Source organism: Sciurus carolinensis, chromosome 8 (genome assembly GCF_902686445.1).
Source record: "Sciurus carolinensis chromosome 8, mSciCar1.2, whole genome shotgun sequence".
Lineage (NCBI taxonomy): Eukaryota > Metazoa > Chordata > Mammalia > Rodentia > Sciuridae > Sciurus > Sciurus carolinensis.
This window is the reverse complement of record NC_062220.1, coordinates 40520640-40544658: the sequence shown is the minus strand read 5'-3', so window position 1 is coordinate 40544658 and position 24019 is coordinate 40520640. Positions and strand designations below refer to the sequence as shown.

Below are 24019 nucleotides of genomic sequence, written 5' to 3'. Positions count from 1 at the left end.
AAAAGAAATTTGAAGGAAACAGAGATCATCTTTTTTCTGTATTCTACTGAATAATCCTAGTTATCAAAATACTAATTTAAACATGGTTTTTATTTATTATTGTACTTTCAGAAGTACCATAACTTAATAATATACTACTTTGCTTACCCAATTAAAGTACACACATGTGATATTTTGCTTTTAGCTACAATTCTGTCTTGATAGTGGCAATAAGTTCCAAAAACTACTCTTAAATAAAAATCTCCACAGACTTTTAATGGTCTCTATATTGTGAGTAATAGTTTAATTAAGGGAATTCTTTAACATCTCTTTAAAGTTTCTTGAAAGAACATAGTTTCCTTATGTCACACACAGATGAAAAGATTTGCTGATAATTTTATTCATTCACATCTCATTATGTGGTTTTGAAATGTCACTACTACAATGTCAAAGAAGTAATAGTGATTTCAAGTCAAATTTAGTCATAAACAATTTGAAACATTTTAAGATATCAAATACCATATTTCTATTCAGAAACGTTTTTATAATGTGCTTAGATTCAATATTATTTATCACTATTTTTTTAAATACAACTCAGAACATAAATAGGTCTTAATATTTTATTTGTTTTGACTAATAAATCATTGTGCAAAAGATATATAAATTATATTTGCCTTACTGGATGGTTTCAGATGTTTGAAAGGGCAAAATGGCAAAGATTCAGTGATTGATTCTTCATTTTTATTTTGATCTTCATTCAAAATTCAAAAACAGTTCTCTCTGTCACCTTTTTTGACCTATAACTTATCATTTCAGGTTTTTTCTGTGATAACTAACACACATTCAATTTCTGTAAGCAAATCAATCTACTTAATGCCCTATGATCAGCTGAATAATTCATATATGTCTTCCCCACAGTGCTAATCAGCCCTGTATAGGTCAGGAAACGTAGTTCCACCCCACAATTTAAAAACATCTTTAATTGTGTTCAAACCTCAGTTTATGTAATTAAATTCCACATATTTTTTCTTTATTTTCAGGAAGAATAAAATATATAAGTAGGAATAAACCTCTAAATTATTTTCAAAGGGTATGGTAAACTCAAATTTAACATTTTATTTTAAAACCACCAGGAATTAAAATACTCAAGATGCAAAATTTGAAGCTTCTAGAACATGAACTATTCAGCTTATCTTCTCAAAGAAATGATAAAAGGGAAGTATATTAGGATTTTTAAATAGGTACTTCAACATTAGTTCATAGAGCTTAAAATATTTTGAGGATAGAATTTTTTTAAGAAATAAAAAGGAGAATGACAGGCTCCATGTATGGGGGAGAAAAAAAATATTAAAAGAAATTGTTTTATTAAAACAGATTGATGTTTTACCCCCACACTTCCTGGATGATCGATTCCTTGCTGGTGATTTCAGATAAGAGTACTTTTCAGTGCCAGAAGGGTCTAAACCAGGCTTACCAGCCAGCCAAGACTTGGAGCAGAGGCCCCGGTGTGCAGCTGCTGGTGTGCAGGTGCCAGCCCCCAGGCACTGCCCTTTTGGCTGCCCAATTTGTGTCCTCCACTTTCTACTTTATCCATCCAGTACCCTGGGATCTTTAGATCTTCCCTCCACTGCTAACCTCAGATCTCATATAATTTCTTATCTGCACAAAATACTGAGTGCAGCATTATTCTTTTTATACATGGAAGTCTGTCTCTCTCTCTCTCTCTCTCTCTCTCTCTCTCTTTCTCTCTTTCAGATTTAATAATGTATGCTGACATTGTGACATGGACCCAAGTGACCACCACTAATTGCCTTTTTACTCTGATGTGTTTTGACAAAAGCAATGTCCCTAGGAGTATCTTTAGCATTTTTTTTTTTTTTTTTTTTTTTTTTTTTTTGCTAAGGAAGATGTGTAGAATCTGTTCCTCAAGGCTTATTGATCATATGGGTAGATGCCATAGTGGTCATATAATACAAACCCGGTACCAGGACTCGTGAGGGAGTGGGGCATACAAAAGATTGGGGTGAAATTTATTTGTATCCATATTTAAAATAGATAGATAGCTATTGGTCAAGTTAATAGCCTCTACTATGTATTCAAGAGAGGTACTGTCTAATACACTACTTATTTGGTGTATCAAAAGGGACCTAGTTTTTAATTATGTCACCGATCAAGTAAAAATCTACTTTTACATGTGTAATTGATATGGAAAGAATAAAAGAAAGTTAAAAGAAATTACTGGGCTTTTCAACTTTTTCATTTGAAGATTTATGTAACTGTAAACTACAGAGTAACAGAAAACAATGTGATTTTTAGCCTCATCCAACTCCAAACCTAATTAGAATACACCAATTTAGATGTGACATGAATTACAACAACATTAATTTATGACTGAAATAAAAATATTATGTTTTTTATTTTTTAGGAACAGATTTATAACACCTAAAGTTTGATCTAATACAGTTTCTGTAGAACATCATGTGACCTGAGTTTTAAATTGATACATATTTTGCTACAACTAAAATATAATAACGTGAATTCAGGTTTTTCGTTCTTGGCTTAAAAATGGTTAGTCTACTACAAAGCTGAGTTTTTAAGCCTATTTTCCCCAGATCTCAACTAGTACCAATAATTCTAAATAAATAATACAAAAATAAATGATATCAAATAAATAAGACAATATGCTGTCAGAGCAATAATGACACTCTTCCCCATCCTAATACTATAGACCCCCCTTGTTCCTGAGCTCAAGGGAGAGGCCACAGCAGGTCTTCTTTTATCTCCCTCCTCCTGAACTATTCTTGTCATGCCAGAGTTCTGGTCTCTTCAGGGAAGTTTGGAAATAGACTTAAAGAAACAAAACATAACCTGCAAATTGAGATTTGTCATATATCAGTTGTTAAACATTTGGTCATGTGAAATAGATTTTTTTATTCCTTACTAGCAGTTGTATGTACACTGTAATAATTTGACAATCCATATTAAGAATTTTAAAAATGCTCACCCCTGAACTAAGTAACCGCATTTCTAGGAATAGATCACAAGGGGAAACTCAGAGATGTGCCAAAAGGATAGATCTGCAAGAATACAATTCACAGTATCTTTTTGTAATAAAAAATAAAGCCTAAAAAACCAGTATTAAAGAATACTAAATACCCAATCCACATGTACATACAATGGAAAATAACCTCTTTTAAAAATATCAAATTTGCAGTGAATATTTAGTGAAATAAGAAAATCTTTATGATTTAAAATTAATTCATGATTATGAATTCATAATTAATTAATTAATTCATGATTATGAATTAATCATGCTAAATATTACAGTATGCACAAAAAATGTTATATGAAAATCTGAAATCTAATAGAAATCTCAGTGATTTTTTTTTCACTTTAAAAAAATTTATAGATGTGTATAGACATCATGCCTTTATTTTATTTGTTTATTTTTTTATGTAGTGCTAAGGATCAAACCCAGTGCCTCACACGTGCTAGGCAAGCACTCTGCCACTGAGCTACAGGCCCAGCCCCTTAATTTGTTCTTCAAACGTGTATGAACATCAAGTATGTAACAGGTGCTGAGTAACAAAGATAACTAAGACCATTCCTGCTGCCTCAAGGATTTTATATTTTAATATAAAGGTAGACATAAACAATGAGGTACAAAAAGTTACACCCAAGAAACCATTACTAGTACTTTGATACCAGCACATACTGAATGAACAGAAGTGTAAAGGAAATGAAATCAAGTATTGTTAAGTGCTGCTGTAAGTCAGGGAGATGTTTGAGCTAAATCTTGACAGAGACCATATTTGGATTTTGTAAATCCTCTGTCCTTATGCTTCTGGCTGAATGTTGATTATCTCCCACTTTGAAGAAGATATTATGTTTTATTACTTACAACTATTCTTCCCTTTCTGTGTGATTACCTCTGACTGTATAAATACCATACTTCCATATTTCACTTTTATGAATATTTTCACAGCCTTATGATCACAGACTTATGAATTATCAAGTTATACATTTTATGAAAAGATGTAAGAAGAATTAATCATGCTAAATATTACAGTATGCACAATGACATCATCAAGTAAGAAATTTTCTCATCTCAAACTATTTTAGTAATTTTGGAACTTGCTTAATTCTAATGTCTAATGTCTAATACTAATAACATATTTCTAACATGTGCCTGTTAATGTGTTTTCCCATTAAGGTCCCCAAATGGGGCACATGTACCAAGGCATAAAATGGTGTGATATGGTGTGATACAGGATTCAAAATAAATAGAGCTGAAAGTTGTATCTAATATTTGATTTTACTTTTAATATGTCTAGGTTCATGTTGAAGTTGAGGGTTCTGAAACAGGGGACTTCACAGAAACGTTGAATGAAATGACTATTTGGTCAAACATGGAAAAACAATAGGCCAGGAGTAGTCAGTATCTGGAATTCAGGCAATTCCATAGAAACTTCATGGGCTTAATGAAGAAAGAGAACCCAGCTGTTGCTCTTAACGTAGTGTAACACAGTGTAGGAGGGAAGAAAAGAGGTAACACAGAGGAAGAGTTGGTACTGTTGAGAACATCATTAGGGAGTTGCTCAGAGCTTATGGGTAGGGAAAGGGTTCTTGAGAATGTAAAAACCACTCAGACAGTTACTTCTTTATTCCTTCATCTTCCACCTCCCAGATTTTTGTTTATCTTTCCAAGCCCAGCACAGCTGTAAATGTCTCTGTCAGGACTTTCTTGGTGGTCAGCCCAGAGCAATTGATCACTCTCCATCAGTGTCCTCAGAACACTTCAGACATGCCTCCCTGATAGCCCCAATTACCCTGATTTATGACCGTTATGTCTCTGTGTCTCCTTCAAAGATAGGAGCTCATCAATGACCAAGGGACATATCATATATGCCTCTATCTCCCCATGGTAAGATAATAAATAGCCAACCCAGAGTTCAGTAAAATGTATGTACAGTAAATAGAGGGGCTCAAAGTGCACCACCCCTAATATCACCACCCCTAATATTACTAATACGCTTGTAACAGATTAAAATTGAGCCAGGGAGAGAAAAATAGCTTTGCAGAAGATGAAATAACAAACACTTTGCCTTCACTGAAAATTGATCTCTCCTTTATAGATGCATTAATATGATAAAAAAATGATAAGAGAAATATAACACACACACATATGTAGGCAAAGTAATTGAAGATATTTACAAACTCTAATACTGGTTTCATTTCAACTCTTGAAGGTGAGGATGCAAGTAGGTTGGTATGGGTCAATCTAAATTTCTGAATGCAGGGAATCATTCAGAAAAAAAAAATGATGCTATAAAATGTCTTAAAAGCATACAATTAAATTAGACTAAAAGACTCCTTAAATTTGGTTTAATTTTGCATTCTATTAACTAAAATTTTCTTCCAAAACTTTCTCACAGCTCTATTATAGCAATAAATTTTTCTCATCAATGAAGACTCTGCTATACTTTACTTTTGAAGACATTTAAGCATCACAATAAACTGCAGACTAAATTATGTAGTTTATGATGTTAGTGTTAAGTGCACTTTATTGGTTTATAATATTTTAAAACTTGTTGATTGGTGTGTAATTTCTCTTCTGTCCATTAACCAAACTTTGACTAAAAAAGGAAATTTCTTGTGCCCATTAACCAACAGAACTACAACACACACACACACACACACACACACACACACGTGTGCACACACAACTTCAACATGCACGTAGACATACCATCTTTGAAAATTGATAGTTATGCGAAGATCTGCAATATGGAAATAATACTCCAAGCTTCTTCTAAGGTAAAATTGCTACCTCTATACTTAAGGAGTAAAACGCTTTATGTGCTTATGGTGCATTTAGGAAAAGCGAGTTGCCCATCTCATCAAGAGACATTTGACAACAGTCCAATGTTGAGGATGAGCCAAGCATAAATCTGAATTCAAATTAAAAATCCCATGGCAGTAGTGGTAAGAGAAACCTACCATATAAATCCCTGAACACTGAAAGTCGTAATCTTCATCTCTTTCATCACATGCAGTATCTTCGGAAAAGTCATTTTTAAAGTACGAGAGACAGAATGAGAATATTTCCAAAGCCTATTTACCTTAATGCTTGCAAGGATTTCATTTGAATAAATTTACACTAGTTCTTTTTACCTGCAATAATAAAGTTTAGCTCATTTTACAGCTGTATCCCATATAGCAGTCCACACTGAATATATCAGCTTAGCTGCTTGCAGACAAATATAATGAGGCAGGCAAGTTTTCATTTGGTCTCTTTCTGGAAGGAAAGAGAAAACTACAGGTGGAATGCAAGTCTCCCTATACAGGACACTGCAAAAGTCAGCATTTCTATTGTTGATAAATTCCAATTCAAGAAATTATATCAGCATATATGCTTTAAAGAGATTCCCTGAAATTAAAGGCAGACTGCAGTACTACACCAAAACAGTGCAGACGGTCAGACAAGAGAGGTGGGAAAGAAGGGAAATGAAGAGTTGAGCAGCAATGAAGAACTTCAAGGAAAAAGTGAAAAAAACCTGGGACGGCATAGGAGAGGGAAAGGACTGTGTGTGTGTGTGTGTGTGTGTGTGTGTGTGTGTGTGTCTGTGTGTGTGTGTGTGTGGTGTGTGTGTGAGAGAAAGAGAGAGAAAAAGAGGGAGAGGGAGAGAAGAATGCTCTGTGGGGTATATTTTGGGAGACATAAAGGTAAAAGATTTATGATGTTCAGTGTAAACGCCTGTTTTATTTTCAAGAAAATCCACAGTAAAAATCTATGTAACCTTTTTAAAAGGGAATAAAAAAGATATCAATACACTGAAACTGAATATTGAACTAGCACTTTATACTTTAAATGGTAAGATTCATCGCATCATGAAGTAATGGAGGGTATGCTTGTATTTGATAATAAAGCAATGGATTCTTTAGATAAAATATATCATTAATCTGTCACATCTGAGGAAAGCTATAAGCATAAATGATAAAATCTCAAGAACACTATCAAATACTCAGTCAGTATACCGAATAGTTTAAATATTTACCAAAATATAAATCTGTAATCACTTACTGCATTTTCCTACGCTCATTAGAAAGCACTAAATTCAAATTTGTGTTATCACCGATTATTTAAACCCTAAAATGCTAATTTAAACCTCTGAGACTTATTCTTCATAAAACCAAACAATGTTTTCTCTGATCTTGGCTTCTTCAATTAAAAGTATATTGGAAGTATATTTTAAAATTTATTATAGAAAATTTAATTTGTGTGTGCATTATAACTAAAAGATACCAAGATAGATGCCCCTGGCTACAAGTCTTTAGTAAGAATGAGGAATAAGTCAAATCAACCTCTGGCACCTCAGTTTCCTTTCACTAAAGCAGAGGTGTATTACTTCTTGCTGTATATTAAGAAATTGTGAGGATTCAGTAAAACAACAGGCAAGCATGAGTGCTTCGAGAATTATTTAGTAGCATGAGACTGCAAGGAGATACTGGTATTCCATCCAGCAATTTAAAAAAACCAAAAGGCTGACTTCTAAAATGAACTAACATTTAAAATTTCATTCGTATCACTTAGACTTCTCTTCACATTTTAAATAAAAGTGATAAAGTCATGCTGCTTCTTTAAATCATCACAGCTCTCCTAACACCAATTATTATTATTTTTTTCTTTATGGAGGTCTTCACTGTCTGATCATACAAAAATCCAAAGGAATATCTATGCATCCTCAAAATTGTGCTCATAATTATTTCAGATTTTCCTCCTAAATGTGCTTTTATTTTATGACATAGGTCCCTTGAGCACAGTCTTATATTTTTCAGTTACTTACATTCTAAACAAATTTTCTTGAATGACAATTGCATACTAACTGATGTTCCTAAAAAACATCTGTATTGTTGCTATGTTGAGTTTAAAAAATATATGGCCCAGATAATCTAGCATATTCTCAAACGATAAGTATAGCTGCCATAAGTTGCCATAAGATCTAGCACTTCTACTCCAAAATATATATTCACAAGAAATGAAGCATATGACTACCCCAAAACTCATCCACAAATGTCCATAGCAGCACTATTTATAATAGCCAAAGGTGGAAATAAGCCAAATTTCCACCAAATGATGAAAAAAAATGTGGTATATTGATAAAATGCTTGTGTATTCAGCAATAAAACCAATGATGTATTGTTACAAGCTAGGACATGGATGAACCTGGAAATCATCATGTTAAGTAAAAGTCAGTCAGTTACACAAAGGTATAATTTCATTCATATGAAGTGTCCAGAAAAGGCAAATCTATAGAGATAGAGAGTACATAAGTATTTGTCTAAGTCATGGGGTGATGGCTAAGGGATACAGGATTGCTATAAGGAGAAATGAAAATGTTCTAGAATTGATTGTGGTGATGGGTGCAGGACTTTGTGATTATACTAAAAGCAATTGTACTGTACACTTTAAATAGGTGATTGCATAGTAAGAATTATATCCAATAAAGCTGTTAAAAGAATGGCTCTCTACTAGCAATCCCAAGTACTTAACACATGGACAACAAAGGAAATTCATTTATATAAAACAAAATTGTTCAAGAGTCACTTTTTCCTGTAATTTTTACATTTTTCATTAAATACTCAATTTAAGTTAGCCTTTAGTCCAGATAGAAAATTACTTTAGGAAGAATGATCTTGAAAGCTCTGAAAACTTTTGTTGTGATTCAGTACATCATGATTCCCATGATTCTGCAGTGCTTGATCAACCACGGTTGAAAATCCACCCTGTCTGCTCCATAATATTTATTCCCTGCTTTTGGAACTTCCACAGCTAAAGCAGTTCAAAGCTAGTTCTCTTATAAAACAAGCCAAGGGAGCTGAAGAAGTTACATTAAATCTTACAGAGACAAGGAGAGAAATGTATCTTAGCAGCAGTCAAAGCTTTCCTTATGAATTATTTGATTCCATAAATCCAAATCCATTTTGATGACTCTCCCATTAGAGAGATGCAGTCACCACTCTGAACTGTCAGAGGAGCTGTTTTATAGAGTGACTGAACCTCCTGATCTTCATTGCATTTCTGTGATGTCCTCATCAGCTCAGGGGCAGCAGGTGCCTTGGTCCTATCTTGTCTCACCCCATAGGCCCATGAACTAATGAGGACAAATGAAGTACTGCAGATACAGAAGGGTGATGGTGAGAAACATGGTTGAAAAGATACTTTAACTTGAAGATGGTGTTCCATGTACTCTCCTGTAGTTATTCTCTAAAACTCAAAAAGTATCTTTTGAATGTATTTTTCACCCACATTTTTAAATTTCACATTATTCAAGATCTGATATGATTTGTCAAAGACAAAGGTCTTTAGTGCCTGGTGATTTGGCCCAACAGATGTTGCCATGTTGTCCTCTGATATTTTAAAAACTGGAGCCCTTTCTCTAACCAGTGGCAGATAATGGGCCTGCGGCAGGGTTATAGGAACCATTTTGCTTCTTAATCAAACAAGTCCACAACAAAGGTGGGCACAGTCACCCTTGGATCATGCCTGGTCCACTGCCCTTATCTATATTCCTTATCACAGATCCTCTCAGAGAAATAGTATATAAATTTAAGGTTTATTTATTTTAATATTGTTCTAAGTAAAACCACAGAAGAAAAAATAAAATGTTAAATAGTCTTTACTAATTAACCTAAAAGAGTACTACTACTATATTTTGATAGTATGTTTAATTAGCATTATTCAAGACAGTATTTCTGCTGGAAAGTTTGCAAGAAAAATTATAATAGTTAATTTAGATGAACAATCATAAAATTTATAAATTTGGTTTAACATTTGGTTTAACATTAATAAATATACTCTTTCATTCCTGGCAATATTTTACACATATGAATATACTTGGTCTCCTGGCTCCCATAAATCAGACAACAGCAAACAAAGGCCAAGCTCCTTAGTATTGCAGTCAGTTCAGTCATCAATCTATTCCTTTCTCCAAACACATTCCCATCCTTCTTCCCACCCCAATTCATTCCCTTCTTTTTATGCCACAGAATTTCTTGGTGTCCCTTTATAGATGCCACTTCATTTCTTCACAAGTGTTCTTTCTCCACCTGTAATTCTCTTTATAGCTTTTGTCCATTTTGTAAACTGTTTTGAAACTTGTGCTATATAGAAGTTTTCCTTCTGTCTCCTATGCAAGGCAAACGACTCCCCTGCTATTCTACATCTATGTATGCTTCTGTTTTTCACAATAAGTTCCTTAGTCTAATCACCTATTCGTACTTGATAGGGAACTCCAGGAGGGACAGGTTCATGTGCTATTCATGTTTGCTCACCTGCACCTGCTACAGAGTTTGCCATAAAATAGACACTAAACACCTGCCAGTTCTACTTAATTGAATCTGACTGTCACAAACTAAGAATGGAAAAGGTCACCTAATTTCAACAATGGATACAGTCTCCTGAAGTTGTTCAGTGTGTTGGTTCTGAATAAGTGGACTCCCCTAGAAAATAAAAATATTCTACCTAAGTCTGTTACCAGTAGTGCCTTAATGATGTTATCATTGATATAAACTATTTACAAGTTGTATGTTACATAACTGGTATGCATGGATATGATGGCAGACCGATATTATTAGAAGAAATGTATTTCTTAGAAATTTGTGCAGGCACTGCAGTTTGTAGACATTATTCAGGCACCAGAGTGGCCAACACAGGAAGATGGTTAGACATAAATGGATCTTAAAATAAAAGCTCTAAGTTAATGGGAGGTAATTCAAGAACTTGTATATTAAGAGTTTTTATAAGAGTGGTTCTTGATGAACATAAAGGTTAGCACAAAACTTTCTAAAATAAAATTTTAACATAAGTGTTTATGCAATTAGTATTTCAGTTAACAATATTCATAATTGCACACATTTTTAAAAGTGACTACTATAAATATCACATATAGAACACATTTTGGGAGGTCTAACTTCCAAAACGCCAGATAAATTATGAAGAAGTCTTGTGTGTTAATTTAAACATAAATGATTGCATTATTTGTGTATGCATAACTGTATTTATGCATATGTGTGTATACACATGTATGTGTGTGAATATGCTTGAAATGGTTCATTATTGTTCTAATTCTATAAATTTACAAATGTTTCTTAAATTTTAGAGAATGTACAGATTAATGAGTATTAATGGGCATGAAACAGTTAAACAGCCATCGCTTTTCTAGGTGAGAAACAACACTTCAGTTTCATTTGGAAGATTTGAACTGTGAATTTTATATATATGCGTGTGTGTGTGTGTGTGTGTGTGTGTGTGTGTGTGTGATATTATAAATATGAACTATATGACACACAAATATATGTATAAGAATGTGTGCATATTTGTGTGTGTGTGTGTGTGTGTATTGCATTTTAGGAGAGGAAGGTTCAGCATTAATTGTACACTCCCTACTCACAGCATCACACAATAGGAAAGTCTTGCCAAGAAAATTCTTAGGTATTTCCACACAAAGGAATTTTGGAATATACAGTCCCAAAAGTCACACCTCCAACATTTCCATCAGGGCAAAGATAAGCACAATCACAAGTAAAAATAAAACTCTAAGGAAGAATATCTCTGTGCTTAAAAAACTATACTTTGAACAAATTTACCAACAGTAAGGCTGAGGGATCTGCAATAATGCTGTTGACTCTAACAGCAGGTAGAAGACAGAGCAATGTCAGATGTAGAGGCTTGAGATGCAACCCCAGATTCAAGCAGGAAGAATCAAAATGGATAAGGAAAGGCAGAACACAGACTATCCTAGTGAGAAGACATTAGTAGTTCACAGCAGGATCACACCCAAGCAAAAGTTATTATCTGCTGAGTACTGACTTGTGCCAAAGTGCCATCTAAGTACTCTACAGAATTATGTCAAGTTATCTTAAAAAGGATCACATATCTCTAGTAATTAGAGAATTGCAAACCAAAATTACTCTAAGATTTCATCTCACTCCAGGCAGAATGGCAATTCTCAAGAGTACAAGTAACAATAGGTGTTGGCGAGGATGTGGGGAAAAGGTACACCCATACATTGCTGGCAGGGTTGCAAATTGGTGTAGCCACTCTGGAAAGCAGTATGGAGATTCCTTAGAAAACCCAGCTATCCCACTTCTCGGTTTATACCCAAAGGATTTAAAATCAGCATAATACAGTGAAACAGCCACATCAATGTTTATAGCAGCTCAAGTTACAATAGCAAAACTATGGAACCAACCTAGGTGTCTTTCAACAGGCGAATGATAAAAAAAACATGGTGTGTGTGTATGTATATATATATACATATTCCATCGTGTATTACTTGGCTTTAAAGAAGAATGAAACTATGGCATTTGCTGGTAAATGGATGGAGTTGGAGAACATCATGCTAAGTGATATAAGCCAAACCCAAATAACTAAAGGCTGAATGTTTTCTCTGATATGTGGATGCTAATTCACAATAAGGGGTGGATAGGAAAGAATAGAGTTACTTTAAGTAGAGGGGGGTGAAGGGAAGGGAAAGGGTATGGGGCTAGGAATGATAGTAGAGTGAAACAGACATTATTAACTCATGTACATATATGACTGCATGACTGCTATGATCCTACAATATGTACAATCAGAAAAATGAGAAATTATACTCCATTTATGTATAATTTATCAAAATGCATAAATGCATTCTACTGTCATGTATAACTACTTAGGACAAATTAAAAAAATTTTTTTTAAAAGTTGAGGACTAAGAACAGGAATCATGATGTCTAAAATAGGAATAAAACAATGAGCACTCTAACATTAAAAAAAAAAGTGGTCATATCTAAGGTGTGGCTAAAACACACAGGCACGCAGGAAGAGTTTAGAAGTTACATTCTTCACAAAGAACAAAATTAGGTCAAGAGGTACATGTGTCTGGCTCAAATGTTTGTTACTGAACATTTCATTTTATTATGCATACATATGCAAATGCACAGAAGTGTATATTGATTTAGGCACTTAGATATCAGTGTGCTTCCTTCATTCCAAGCTATGGATCCAATTCCTTGTGAAAATCTCTCCCTGTCAGAGGAAAGTACTTGATACTGTAGACATCTGTGATGTTTACAATTGCACTCTCTGGTGTTGGAAGAGAAAATAAAACTAACCTTTAAATAATGTGACTCAAATAGCCTCTATTTGTGTTCTGATGCCACTTTTAACAGGCACATGATATAATATACCTGCAACTACATTCTTCTACAATACTCAGAATGTCCTGTTACAATTGCTGCTATCATAGTGCAAGTAATTACTTGTTCCCGGATTGCACATTGAGGAAGCCCTGCACGAGTTAAATTATTTCCACTACACAATCAATGTCTCATACATTTGCTTGAGGATCTTAAGTTTCCATCAAGGTCTCTCTGTATTTCTAAGTAAACTATTTGGGTAGTGTGCTGTTTCTAACCTCTATGCACACGAAAGATCTGCCTCAGAGACACTGTTCACACACCAACATTCTGGGGGTGCTCAACACATTATGTCAATAAAGAAATCTCAGTAGCAAGTTGCCTGGACGACTTGGGTCCCACATCAATTTACCAGGACTTCAGCACAATGTACCTCCACAGTTTCCTAAAAGTACAGAATATTTTTCCCATGGCTTCCTCTATGCAACAGCATAGAAAAGTAGACACACAGTTACATGATTTATTAACCAGATCATGGTCAGTTAGAGATATGGCAGGTATGTATTGTGCTGAGTGTGGAGCATCAGGAACTCTCATTTAACGCTGGTGGGGATGCAAAATGATACAGACACTTTGGAAGAGTTTGGCAACTTCTATTAAAAGCAAACACACTCTTGCTACATAATTCAATAGAATGTTCCTTGGTATCTACCCAAATAAGTTGAAAATGTACATCCACACAAAAATATGCACATTCAGTAACTGCCAACACTTGAGAGCAATCAAACCATCTTTCAATAGGTGAATGAATAAGTAAACCATAGAAAATCCATATAAGCACTAAAAAGAAATGACACAGAAAAGGTAAACACTTATTGCTAAATGAAAGAAGTCAATCTGGAAAGGTTATATATCATCTGATTCCAACAATGTGACACTGAGAAAACACATATGGCAAGAGTTAAAAGATCAGTGTTGCTAAGAATTTGGGGTAAGGAAGGGAGTGAAGGATGAATAGGTGAAGCACAGGGAATTTTTTACAGCAGTGAACTATCCTATATAATATTGTACTTGTGGGTACATTACAGTCTTTATTTATTTATCATGGTCTATAGGATGTATAATAGAGTGAACCCTAATATAAACCATGGAGGTTAATTAATAATGCATCAGTAATGGTTCATCAAATGTAACAAATATATCACACTAATGTGAGATTTTAATAATATAGGAAAATAGGAGGATAATGGAATAAATGAGAATGTAGTACTTCCTGCTTAATTTTCTATATTAGACTGCTCCAAAAAGCCTATTAAAAACTAATTTAAAAGAATGCAGATCATTTTCCCATTTTCTCTTTTCTCACAAAGTCCCATTTTCTCCACAAATTTTAGCAGTCATAGTTTCTCCTTTTAACAGTCATGCAAAGTAACTCCTTCTGTGTGGATCATTCGTCTCTGATATCTTCTGTGACTTAAACTCCCCCAACATTACTCTACCACATGCATCCTTTCAAAATTAATGTCTGTGTAAAGGAAGCTCAGTTTTGTTATCTCCCCATCTGCCCTTGTTTCTTTTCCTGTAATATAACTGATACAATAATATGGAACCAATATTTATGATTTCATATACTAAGCTGTGTAAAATATCAGTTAGTCCAATACTTCTGAAAGATGCAAGAGTATCCTTTTGATTGGGTCCAAACACATCAGAAGCAATAAATAAGTTGCTTTTTATCATAATTGTTCCAAATACTGTCATTTTCTCCAATCTTCTCAAGATGCTTTTAATTGTAATATCACTTCCTCTAAATATAAACTTTCTTATTGCTTATGTACTTGAGAACTAAGTGCATTTTAAAAAATTGTCTCATCATCTTAATGCATTATTAATTGCTGGTGTGAAGATCTGATAAATAAATTTTTAAAGATCTCTACCTTATGACTCATGCCTTGAATTCACACTCCATACTTTTCTTATGGCAGGGAAGATATGGTTTCTCAAATATTATTTCACCAATGTGCCTTTCATTAAAGATCATTTTTTGTTAATGTCATGTGCTTTTATATTAATTATAAGGAAGTCTGTTTTATATATTCTCCACACTAGGGGACAACACTGTCCATTGTCACTGTTCTAATTCATATCAGAGTTTGAAGGCTTTTAGTTCCTTCTGAAAAGAACAATCCACAATCATACATCACCAATAACCTAATCCAAATGTCATCATCTCATCCCAATGCTATCAATTCTCTAGGTGACAATATGGGCAGAAGAAAATCTGGCTATGTGCCACCCCATGGCACTCTTAATCTTAGTCTTCATGAGACTTCTATTATTTTGTAAGCCAGGCAGCTACCTACAATTTGCCTGAGGAATCTGAGCTACCACACAGTTCCATTAAAAATATTAAAGCTTCACAAAACTACCTGATTGACTTTTTCAATGCAAGTAATCAATAAACTCTTAATGAATTCTGAGCAATAACTGTGTTACATATACAAAGAAGGGAAGAAGGACAAGACATAAATTGTAGTATTTTAAAATCTTATTTAAATAATTACCTAGGATGTAAAACAAAACAATGCATAAAGCACAAACAATTCTATTGTGAAAGCCTATAATTTGGAAGTGATAGGTGACAGTATGAATTTCAAGAATGTGAAATTCCAGATTCTTGAGAAATTTCCTGGGACTCAATACAAAATGAAGCATAAAAAGTCCAATCTACATAACTAACTTTGAATTTGTTGCTCAAAATATTTTTATGATCCTTAGTAAGTGCTGTCTTATACCTATAAATGCCAAGCTAATAAAAAGACAGGCCTATAATAAAATAACTTCTCTTTCTAGACTTGTTTTATATTTTCACTGTGTCCCTTAATTAGACAAAATAAATATGATGGACTAGTGGAATTATTGCAAGTTTCATCAGTTTTAGATGAAGAAAAGATAGAGAATGGTAAGAGAGCTAATATTTTTTGAATGTCTACAATATTTGGGGTACTGTGCTGCATGCTTTCTATTTATTATCTGCTGTAACTTCCCAAGGACCCTTTTACTTCAGAACTTCTCTCATCTTTCCAAAGTGGAAAACAAGTCATGGAGTTTAAGTAACTTGACTAATCAGGTAGAAGCTAGATTTAAGCAGTGGTTTATCTGATCTCACAGTCCATGTTCTTTCCAATTCTAAAATGCTGCATTCCTTATAATTTGTTGGAGTATCTACCATTTGTTTAACTATATCAACTTGTGATTTTTAGTGCATTTACTGAAAAAAGAGAGAGAGAAATGATTTACAGAACTAATGCACATTACTGGACTTGATCTGGAGTTATAAAATTACATTGTCATTGTATCATGTAACAGAATAACAGCAATAGTAAAAATCATTATTTACCCAATTTCTAATATGTGTCAAACAAACACTGTACTAGTACATTATATATGTTACCAAATTTAATCCTAAGAAACCCCTACAGAATACATATTGGAGATGAAAGAACAATATCTGGAGAGAAGAAACAAATTAGTAGGAAACATGGATAGAATATTTTTAATTCATATTACTCAGGATCAACTGACTTTGGTGCCTGCCCTATGTATACTCTTGTCCATCCTCCTCCATCTAATGAGCCAACTCAGTCACGTTGCACTGTGTTAGGATAATGCCACTCTTATGTATGACTACCTGAAATGATAGCCCTCTCTCCTTTACTACTGAATGATTGGAAGAATTGAGAGGGATATTTTTCCTTACACATTACAGAATATTTTATATTCTGATTAATAAGACCTATTAATACAAGCACACAGTAGAAAAAGTAAAGGTTAATATTTGTTTTTATTTTAAATTGAAGAACAAAGGTATTATGTAATGCAATGAATTATGTAAAGAACACCAAAACTGTCAATAATATTATCATCTTGCACAGAGTCAGCCTACTTCAAAATGTTAAATGTGGGAAATATTCTTCTAGAGAGAGAACTCATACCTAACAAAAGCCCCATCACTTGAATTCTGAAAAATGGCTAGTATATTACATGTTTCTTAGATTTCAATGTAACTTCATTATTATAAATACATATTCAATTATTTTATTAAAACATTTAAAAAATAATACCTCCATGAGATATTGATAAAAGTTTGATGTGCTCAATATTTTCTGTCTAATTCATGCTAAGTCAATCACACTTTGCTCACTTTGGAATTTCTAAGTGGATATAATTGTAATTATTATGAAAATATTCTCATATGGTAGAATAATAAAAATTACCAAACTCTCTACTATTTAGCATTTATGGTAGTTATTCATCTTTCATAATGTTAAGCACTTTACTTTTGTATATATGAAATATGTTTTCTAATTATTCAAAGACAAGTTGCCTTTCAAATGACAATGACATAAAACTTAAAAATTTTAATTTTGAATCTCAAAAATATTTTCCAATACCTCAAATTCTGAGGTTTTCTCTACTATAAAACAATAAAATGTAGTCAAGAGACTTAAATGTACATATTTATTGAACCTATTTATTACTCTATCTTTTCAATTTTGTTGTTATCAAATGAGTTTAGATGTCTACCACTATACCTATAATACTCTTTCCCAAAGCACTGTTTTCCTATCAGTTTCTCATCTTTCTTAATATTTTCTGAAATATTTTATAATCTATTTCCTAGCCTTTCTGAACTTTTCTAGTTTTTGCCACTGACCCTTTCATAAAACACCTCTTCCATTTAGTGCCTACAGACATTTTCCTGAAAACTTTCTCAGTCACTTTTATTAGTTTCTCTCCTTAGGTGACCCTTAAAATCTCAATATTCTTTGTTTTAATTCTTTTTTTTTTTTTTTTTTTTAAGGTACTAGGGATTGAATCCAGGCTTGGTGCATGCTGGGCAAGGGCTCTACCACTGAGCTATATCCCCAGGCCCTTAAAATCTCAATATTTTTTGTGAAATGTCCTGGTTTCCCAGTATTTTCCCACTATCCTCTTGTCAGTATTTTTTTCTTTTAATGAACTCCTCACTCCCATGGCTTGAATTACCACGTAGTTATTGAGTCTCAAGCTTATACCTTTGGCATAACTCTCTTAATCACTCATTTACTAATATTCCCATTAGATAGATTCATCTGAATAGGTCATTGCTACCTCAAGTTCAAAATTTCTGATTAAATTTATATTCTTCTTCCCAACTGTGTTAGTCAGCTTTCATATTCTCTGACCAGACTAATCGACAAGACCAACTTAGTGAAGGGAAAGTTTATTTTGGATCATAGTCTCAGAGGTTCAGTCCGTGGTTGAATCTATTGCTCTAGGCCCAAGATGAGATAGGACTTCATGGTAGAAGGGGATGAAAGAGGAGCACAACTCCTTTGTGGTAGTCAGGAAAGGGTCACAGGGAAGATAAATGCTTCCAAGGCATGCCCCTAGTGACCCACCCACTCCAGCAACACTCTAACTGTCCAAAGTTCCCACCTCGTCCATTCAAACTAGAATTGATTGATTAGGTTACAGCTCTCACAATCCAATCATTTCTTCTCCAAATATTCCTGCATTAATACAGGAGCATTTGGGGGACATCTTATGTTCAAACCATACCACCAACCCTAAGAAATATGCCCTTTCTCCTTTCATAGCTTTTCTACCTCAACTAGTGGGTGCAGGCATAATGGAGACCTTGTTGGCATTTTGTTTCCACCCTTCTTTGAGGGCACTCTATTTCCTGTACCCTAAATCTAAGGTAGTACTTCTTCAATGTAATGTTAAGTCATCCTCCACTCTTTCTCTCCATAACTTCTATGGTACTAATGCTCTTCCCCTTTCTCTCTTGGTTACTAACCTCACTGGTCACCCAGCTTCTAGATTCACCTCTCTCCATTCTAAGCAAACAATGTATCAATTGCCTCCTCAAAGTTTCCAATGGCTTTCATCTACTTATAAATAAAACTTCCACATAGTTTTCTTTCAATCTAACCCCAATTCAGTTCAGGGTTGTTAAATTTTTTCATTCTTACCAAACCTCCTGGCATAAACTGTGACATGCCACTGCTTTTAAGATGTAGCAATGCTGTCATCTTTTTTCATTTTTATTTTCTCTCTTCCCTCTGCCTTCCACTCCTACCTCAGTAAAAATTCAAGTCATTCTTCAAGATCAAGATCAAATATTAAAACTTCAAAACCTTTCATATCTCATTTATCCACTACATAACCTCTCTATTCTCATAATGTTCCATTCATGAGCATAGTATGCCATGTTGCAATTGTATATTCACACTAGTGTTTAAGTTTCTCACTGACAGGCATCCTGTCCCAGCTCTTCATCCAGTGTGACCTCCAATTCAATGATCTCACCATTAATGTGGTTCCCCGTGAACTTCTATAAAAAGGTCAAGCTAACCTCACTGGAGCAGACATCCTGAACTGTCTCCCCTATCTCTACTAGTTCCCATTCTGCCTTTTTCTTTTTGTTTATGTTAAACTTACCTGGGTCTTTATTTTGATCAAGTGATAAACATATATGATTCTGTCACCTCTGTTTTCATTCATAATGTATTTCTTGCCCTTAAATACTTTCTAGGTCTTCTAAGAACTACTTTCAGCTCCTTTATAGATATAGTGATGTCTCCTTTCCCACTGGGAAAAAAAATGAAGTGGTCCTTATTTTGCTCTCCAGTTTATTCACCATTCCCCCCACCACATCAAACCAAGGATCCCCACTGAAGAGGTGGCATTATCATCCTCATCATACTAGCTTAGATTTTTCACATAAGGTTTACAAAATTGCTCTGTCCCACAACACACTCATTTGATTTTCACAACATTGGGGAGAGTGAGTTAAAAGAAGGTTTTAACACATTTACATGCAGTTGAGAAAACTAAGGGTCAAAAGTTAAGTGAACTGCCAACACTCCTATAGCTGTTGGGATCTGGAACTGGCACTCAAATCAAGGTCTCCATCTCCTTGCTCCTGAGAGCTTTCCTCTATTTTAAGCTGTTTATTGGCTTGTGTTCCCACCATGACATTTATGTTGACATATATTGGCAACTCAGACGCTGTACAGTGAATGTTGTCTAGGCTCTCTCAATCTGAATTACTGCTTGACTCTTGTAACTTTGATGGTACAAATTTTAACTAGGCAAGTACAGCTTTGTCCAACACTTACTTACCTTAGAAACTCTTAACAGTCTTCCAGATAATACCACTTAATAGTAAATCATAATTTGATTAATGTTTGTCATTGAGAATGAGTTTTTGAAAAGTAAAGCCATGGTTTAGCTACAGAATAACTTCAACTCTTCGTTTTAAATAGAAATAAATAATTTGATTTCTTTTGCATTCATTAATCAACCAATCTTTAAAGTGTTAGCAAGAATCATTTTGATTCTTCAAATATTTGTGGGTAGCTTTACAATATTTCATGGCAAACTCTGTGCTTTGGCTTTAAATAAATTTCCGATTAAGTTGCTGAATAGATGTAACTTCTTTAAAAATTCTGGATATCAGTGCAATTAATCTGTCCCTTCAGCAGGGCAGTAGAGATGGGCTGAAGCCAGAAAAGAGACCACTAACTTGTTTCCAATCCCATGGTGAATATTGACTTCCCCTTTCACAGCATCCCTCTCAGTGTTTAAGGCTTGCGTTGCAACTCTTAAAATATCCCCAGCCCTAAGCAACAGGAATAATCCTTTCCCTTTTGCTTTCTTTCTCAGGTTGGCTGAAGAGCTCTCAGTGTCCTTTAATGGACAGTGAAAGCAAGCCCGCAGGAGAGGGGATGGTCATTCCTCACTTGGTATTGTTTTCCTGCACGTCAGGGCTTCACCCTGACTTTTGAACACCTCTCTGGAGATACTGAGAGGCAGTTAGCTACTGCTTTTGTTAGTGGTTTGAAAAACAAAGCATTCTCAAGAAAGGAAAAGTTTATAAACAAACAGCCTAATTATACACTTTAAAAATCACGTTAATTCACTCATTACAAATGAGCAACGCACAATGTGCGCGGTGAGTGCCTTGGAGCCCCTTTGCCTTTAACTGTTAGAACTGCCCTCACTTGGCTTGTTTCGGAGTGTCCCAAATATCACAAAGCTACACTTAACAAAATCAACTCTATATCCACACATTTTGCCGCACTAAGCATCCTGTTCGCCTAAAGATAGAATATAGACTGGGGCTAAACTGCTTGTTTTTTGCTAGAAATATTGGTTTGAAACTCCTAACAGAATGAGAATCCAAAGGTTAAAAATATTGCACTTCATCATGAAAGTGCAGCGTTGCCCTCATTAACTGCAGAACTGCGAGAGAAATATCATTCCAATGACTCACTGTTGCCTCTTAGTTGTTATGTTTTTCTTTCCTAAGAGCATCGGACATGACCTAATTTGCTTGCAGGAATTATACTTTTTACCTTACAATCTCAGCACAGTCTGGCCATCTAGGAGCACCAGGGTCCCTTCAGGAGCCCAGCAGCTCCGTATTGTGGACCCAGATGTGAAGATGGAAGGAAGGGGCAACTCTGTACCACTTACCAGTCTTCCACAGATAGAGGGTGGGCGCCTCCGCCTCGCCCTGAGCCGCAGCCCTGCAGGCGCCCGGGCACAGCAGCAGCAGGAGCAGTGGCAGCGGCGGTAGCAGCTGCAGGACGCCCCGGCGTGGTTCCGCAGCGCCCCGGCTCCCGGACACCGAGCGCCTCGCTTGCAGCCCCATGCTGCCCGCAGCCGCTCCAGGGTCCGGATTCGCAGCACGTTTGTTCGGCAGGGAATTTTTTCTTTCCTTTCGGAACGTCTTCCCAAGGAGTACAGAAAGCAAAGCTCTTTCCTGCTATTGTTCGCTTCAGATGAAAAGGAGGGAAAGAGCATCTAACACCAGGGAACAATAGCGTCCGTGGTGGCTGTGGACACAGCCGCCGCCACCGCCGCTGGCGGGGATGCTGCCGCCGCTGCCATTCCGTACAGAGTGGCAGGTCCTAGCAGCGAGGGAGGCAGCCGTCCGCAGGGGGCCCCAGCTGACTGAGCAGGTCCGTGAGGTCTGGGAGGCAGCGCAGCCCCCGCCGCCAGCTGGAGAGAGAGGAGGGGGGCGTGAGCCGAAAGGAGCGAGAGGGGGCTGGAGGCAGGGGGAGGTGAGAGCGCGAGGGCGAGAAGGGGAGCCAGGAAGGCGAGAGCCGGCTGCCAGGCAGCACCCAGCCCGGGCATACCCGCCCAGAGAACTCCAGTGCACATGGTGCGATGAAATATGTTTGCAAGGATACACCAATAAAAAGAATCATCACCCGGCAGGCTTCAGAATGACGAATAACTGCCATTGAAATTCATCGTCACCCAAGGAGTCAAATGCTAGATCTAGTGGCGTGTTATTCTTAGTGCCTGTTTACACAAAGCATCGAGGTTGATAATGTATTTTTAAGGCATGGCTTCTGAATTACTTTATGTGAGAAACACTCTTTATGATCAGATATGGAAAACACAACTACTACTTGCTGTCAAAAATGCACTTAAACTCTTAAATGTTGTTTTTAACTTAAAGTAAGCCATTCTCCCTTTAAAACTGAATTCATACCTAAGAAGCGTGCACAATGCTAAGTAATGCCATGAATAAAATTTCACAAAAACTAATCATAAAATTATATTTCAGGTATGAAGTAAAGTACTCTCTCTGTTAAAAATTTGCTACTTCTAAGTATCCAGATAGTTGTGAATGAAATAATAGGGCTAATGAGTCAGTAACATTGTGTGGCTATCTCCTAACTAGTAAATTCTTTACTTAAAATTCTGACGGAAATTTCTCTTAATACTTAGTGTAGAAAAACACCCTTCATTATCTAAGTTAGGAACCACATGGTTTTGTGTCTTTTGTTCTTTGTGTTTTCACCTTTTTATATCAGTACCAATAGAAGAATGGGTGAAGTCAAATTATGCTTCACACTTTCTCCCTTTCCCACAATAATAATTGTTTATTATTAATTCATTTCCTAGTAAACCTAATATCAAGGCACTTAGTCAATAAAAAATTCAGCAAACATAAAGCCAAAGAAAACTTCTCATCCGGTTAGAAATTTTCTGCCAAATAAAATAAAAATTTTAAAGCAGGAAAACTATTTGGAGTAAATTCATAAAGACAGAGCAAGACAGAGCAACCCAGGGGTTTAAAATGAGGAAGCTACTGTGTCTGAAAGAGGAAACCTTGCATCAGGCTCCCTGGGGACACTTGTCATTTTGTGGAGCTTTCCAGACATAGCCCTCTGCATGCATTAGATTAAAAGCAGGTTTGATCAAATAATTCCCAGGTCCTGCCTGTTTAAGTATTCTGACATCAGAGGAAATTAGCTACGTGGAAGGTTGCAAATTTGGTCTTTGTTTACTTTTCACTCTGTTAGGCCTCTAAGAGGGAATTAAAAGCTCAGAGAGTCCTAGCTCTGTGTCTGTGATTAGGAGAGATAAACTAGTGTGGATTACTATTTCTTCACTGGTGAAAAATAGGTAACAATCAAAAGATTATAGGTTGATAAGGGATACAAAGGAAGTCTGATCCTACCTAATATGCGGCTCCCCGAAGGAGTACTTCTTTAAACAGTTACACCACAGAGAAAAGTGAGACTTCTATTGCTTCCTGGGTTCTGCCCTGTCCAGGAAAATTCTATACAAAACCACTCCACAAGAAGCATTTTCCTACTCTGTTTATATTTCTTAGGTACTGTTCATGCCTTAAACCCTGGGACCCTCTAACTTTTGCACAGGGAGAATGCATAGTGGAGGTACATTGTTAATAGCAGCCATCCTAAGAATTCTTGGGAAGCCCAAACCTATTCACCATATGGAAATTCATTATATAACACAGGACAGGGAATGTAAGGAGTCAAGT

The 24019-nt window shown here is 35.5% G+C and overlaps 1 protein-coding gene across 3 annotated transcripts in view; it reads right to left on the bottom strand.

The window, feature by feature from the left end:
• Thsd7a (thrombospondin type 1 domain containing 7A) overlaps positions 1-22233 on the bottom strand; it is a 414330-nt gene extending 392097 nt beyond the window's left edge. For all 3 annotated transcript variants that reach the window (XM_047561721.1, XM_047561723.1, XM_047561722.1), the window contains exon 1: positions 21691-22233. In XM_047561721.1, coding sequence (XP_047417677.1) covers positions 21691-21868 — 178 coding nt within the window. In that variant the 5' untranslated portion in view covers positions 21869-22233. The remainder of the gene's footprint in view (positions 1-21690) is intronic.
• Positions 22234-24019: the final 1786 nt, after the last annotated feature.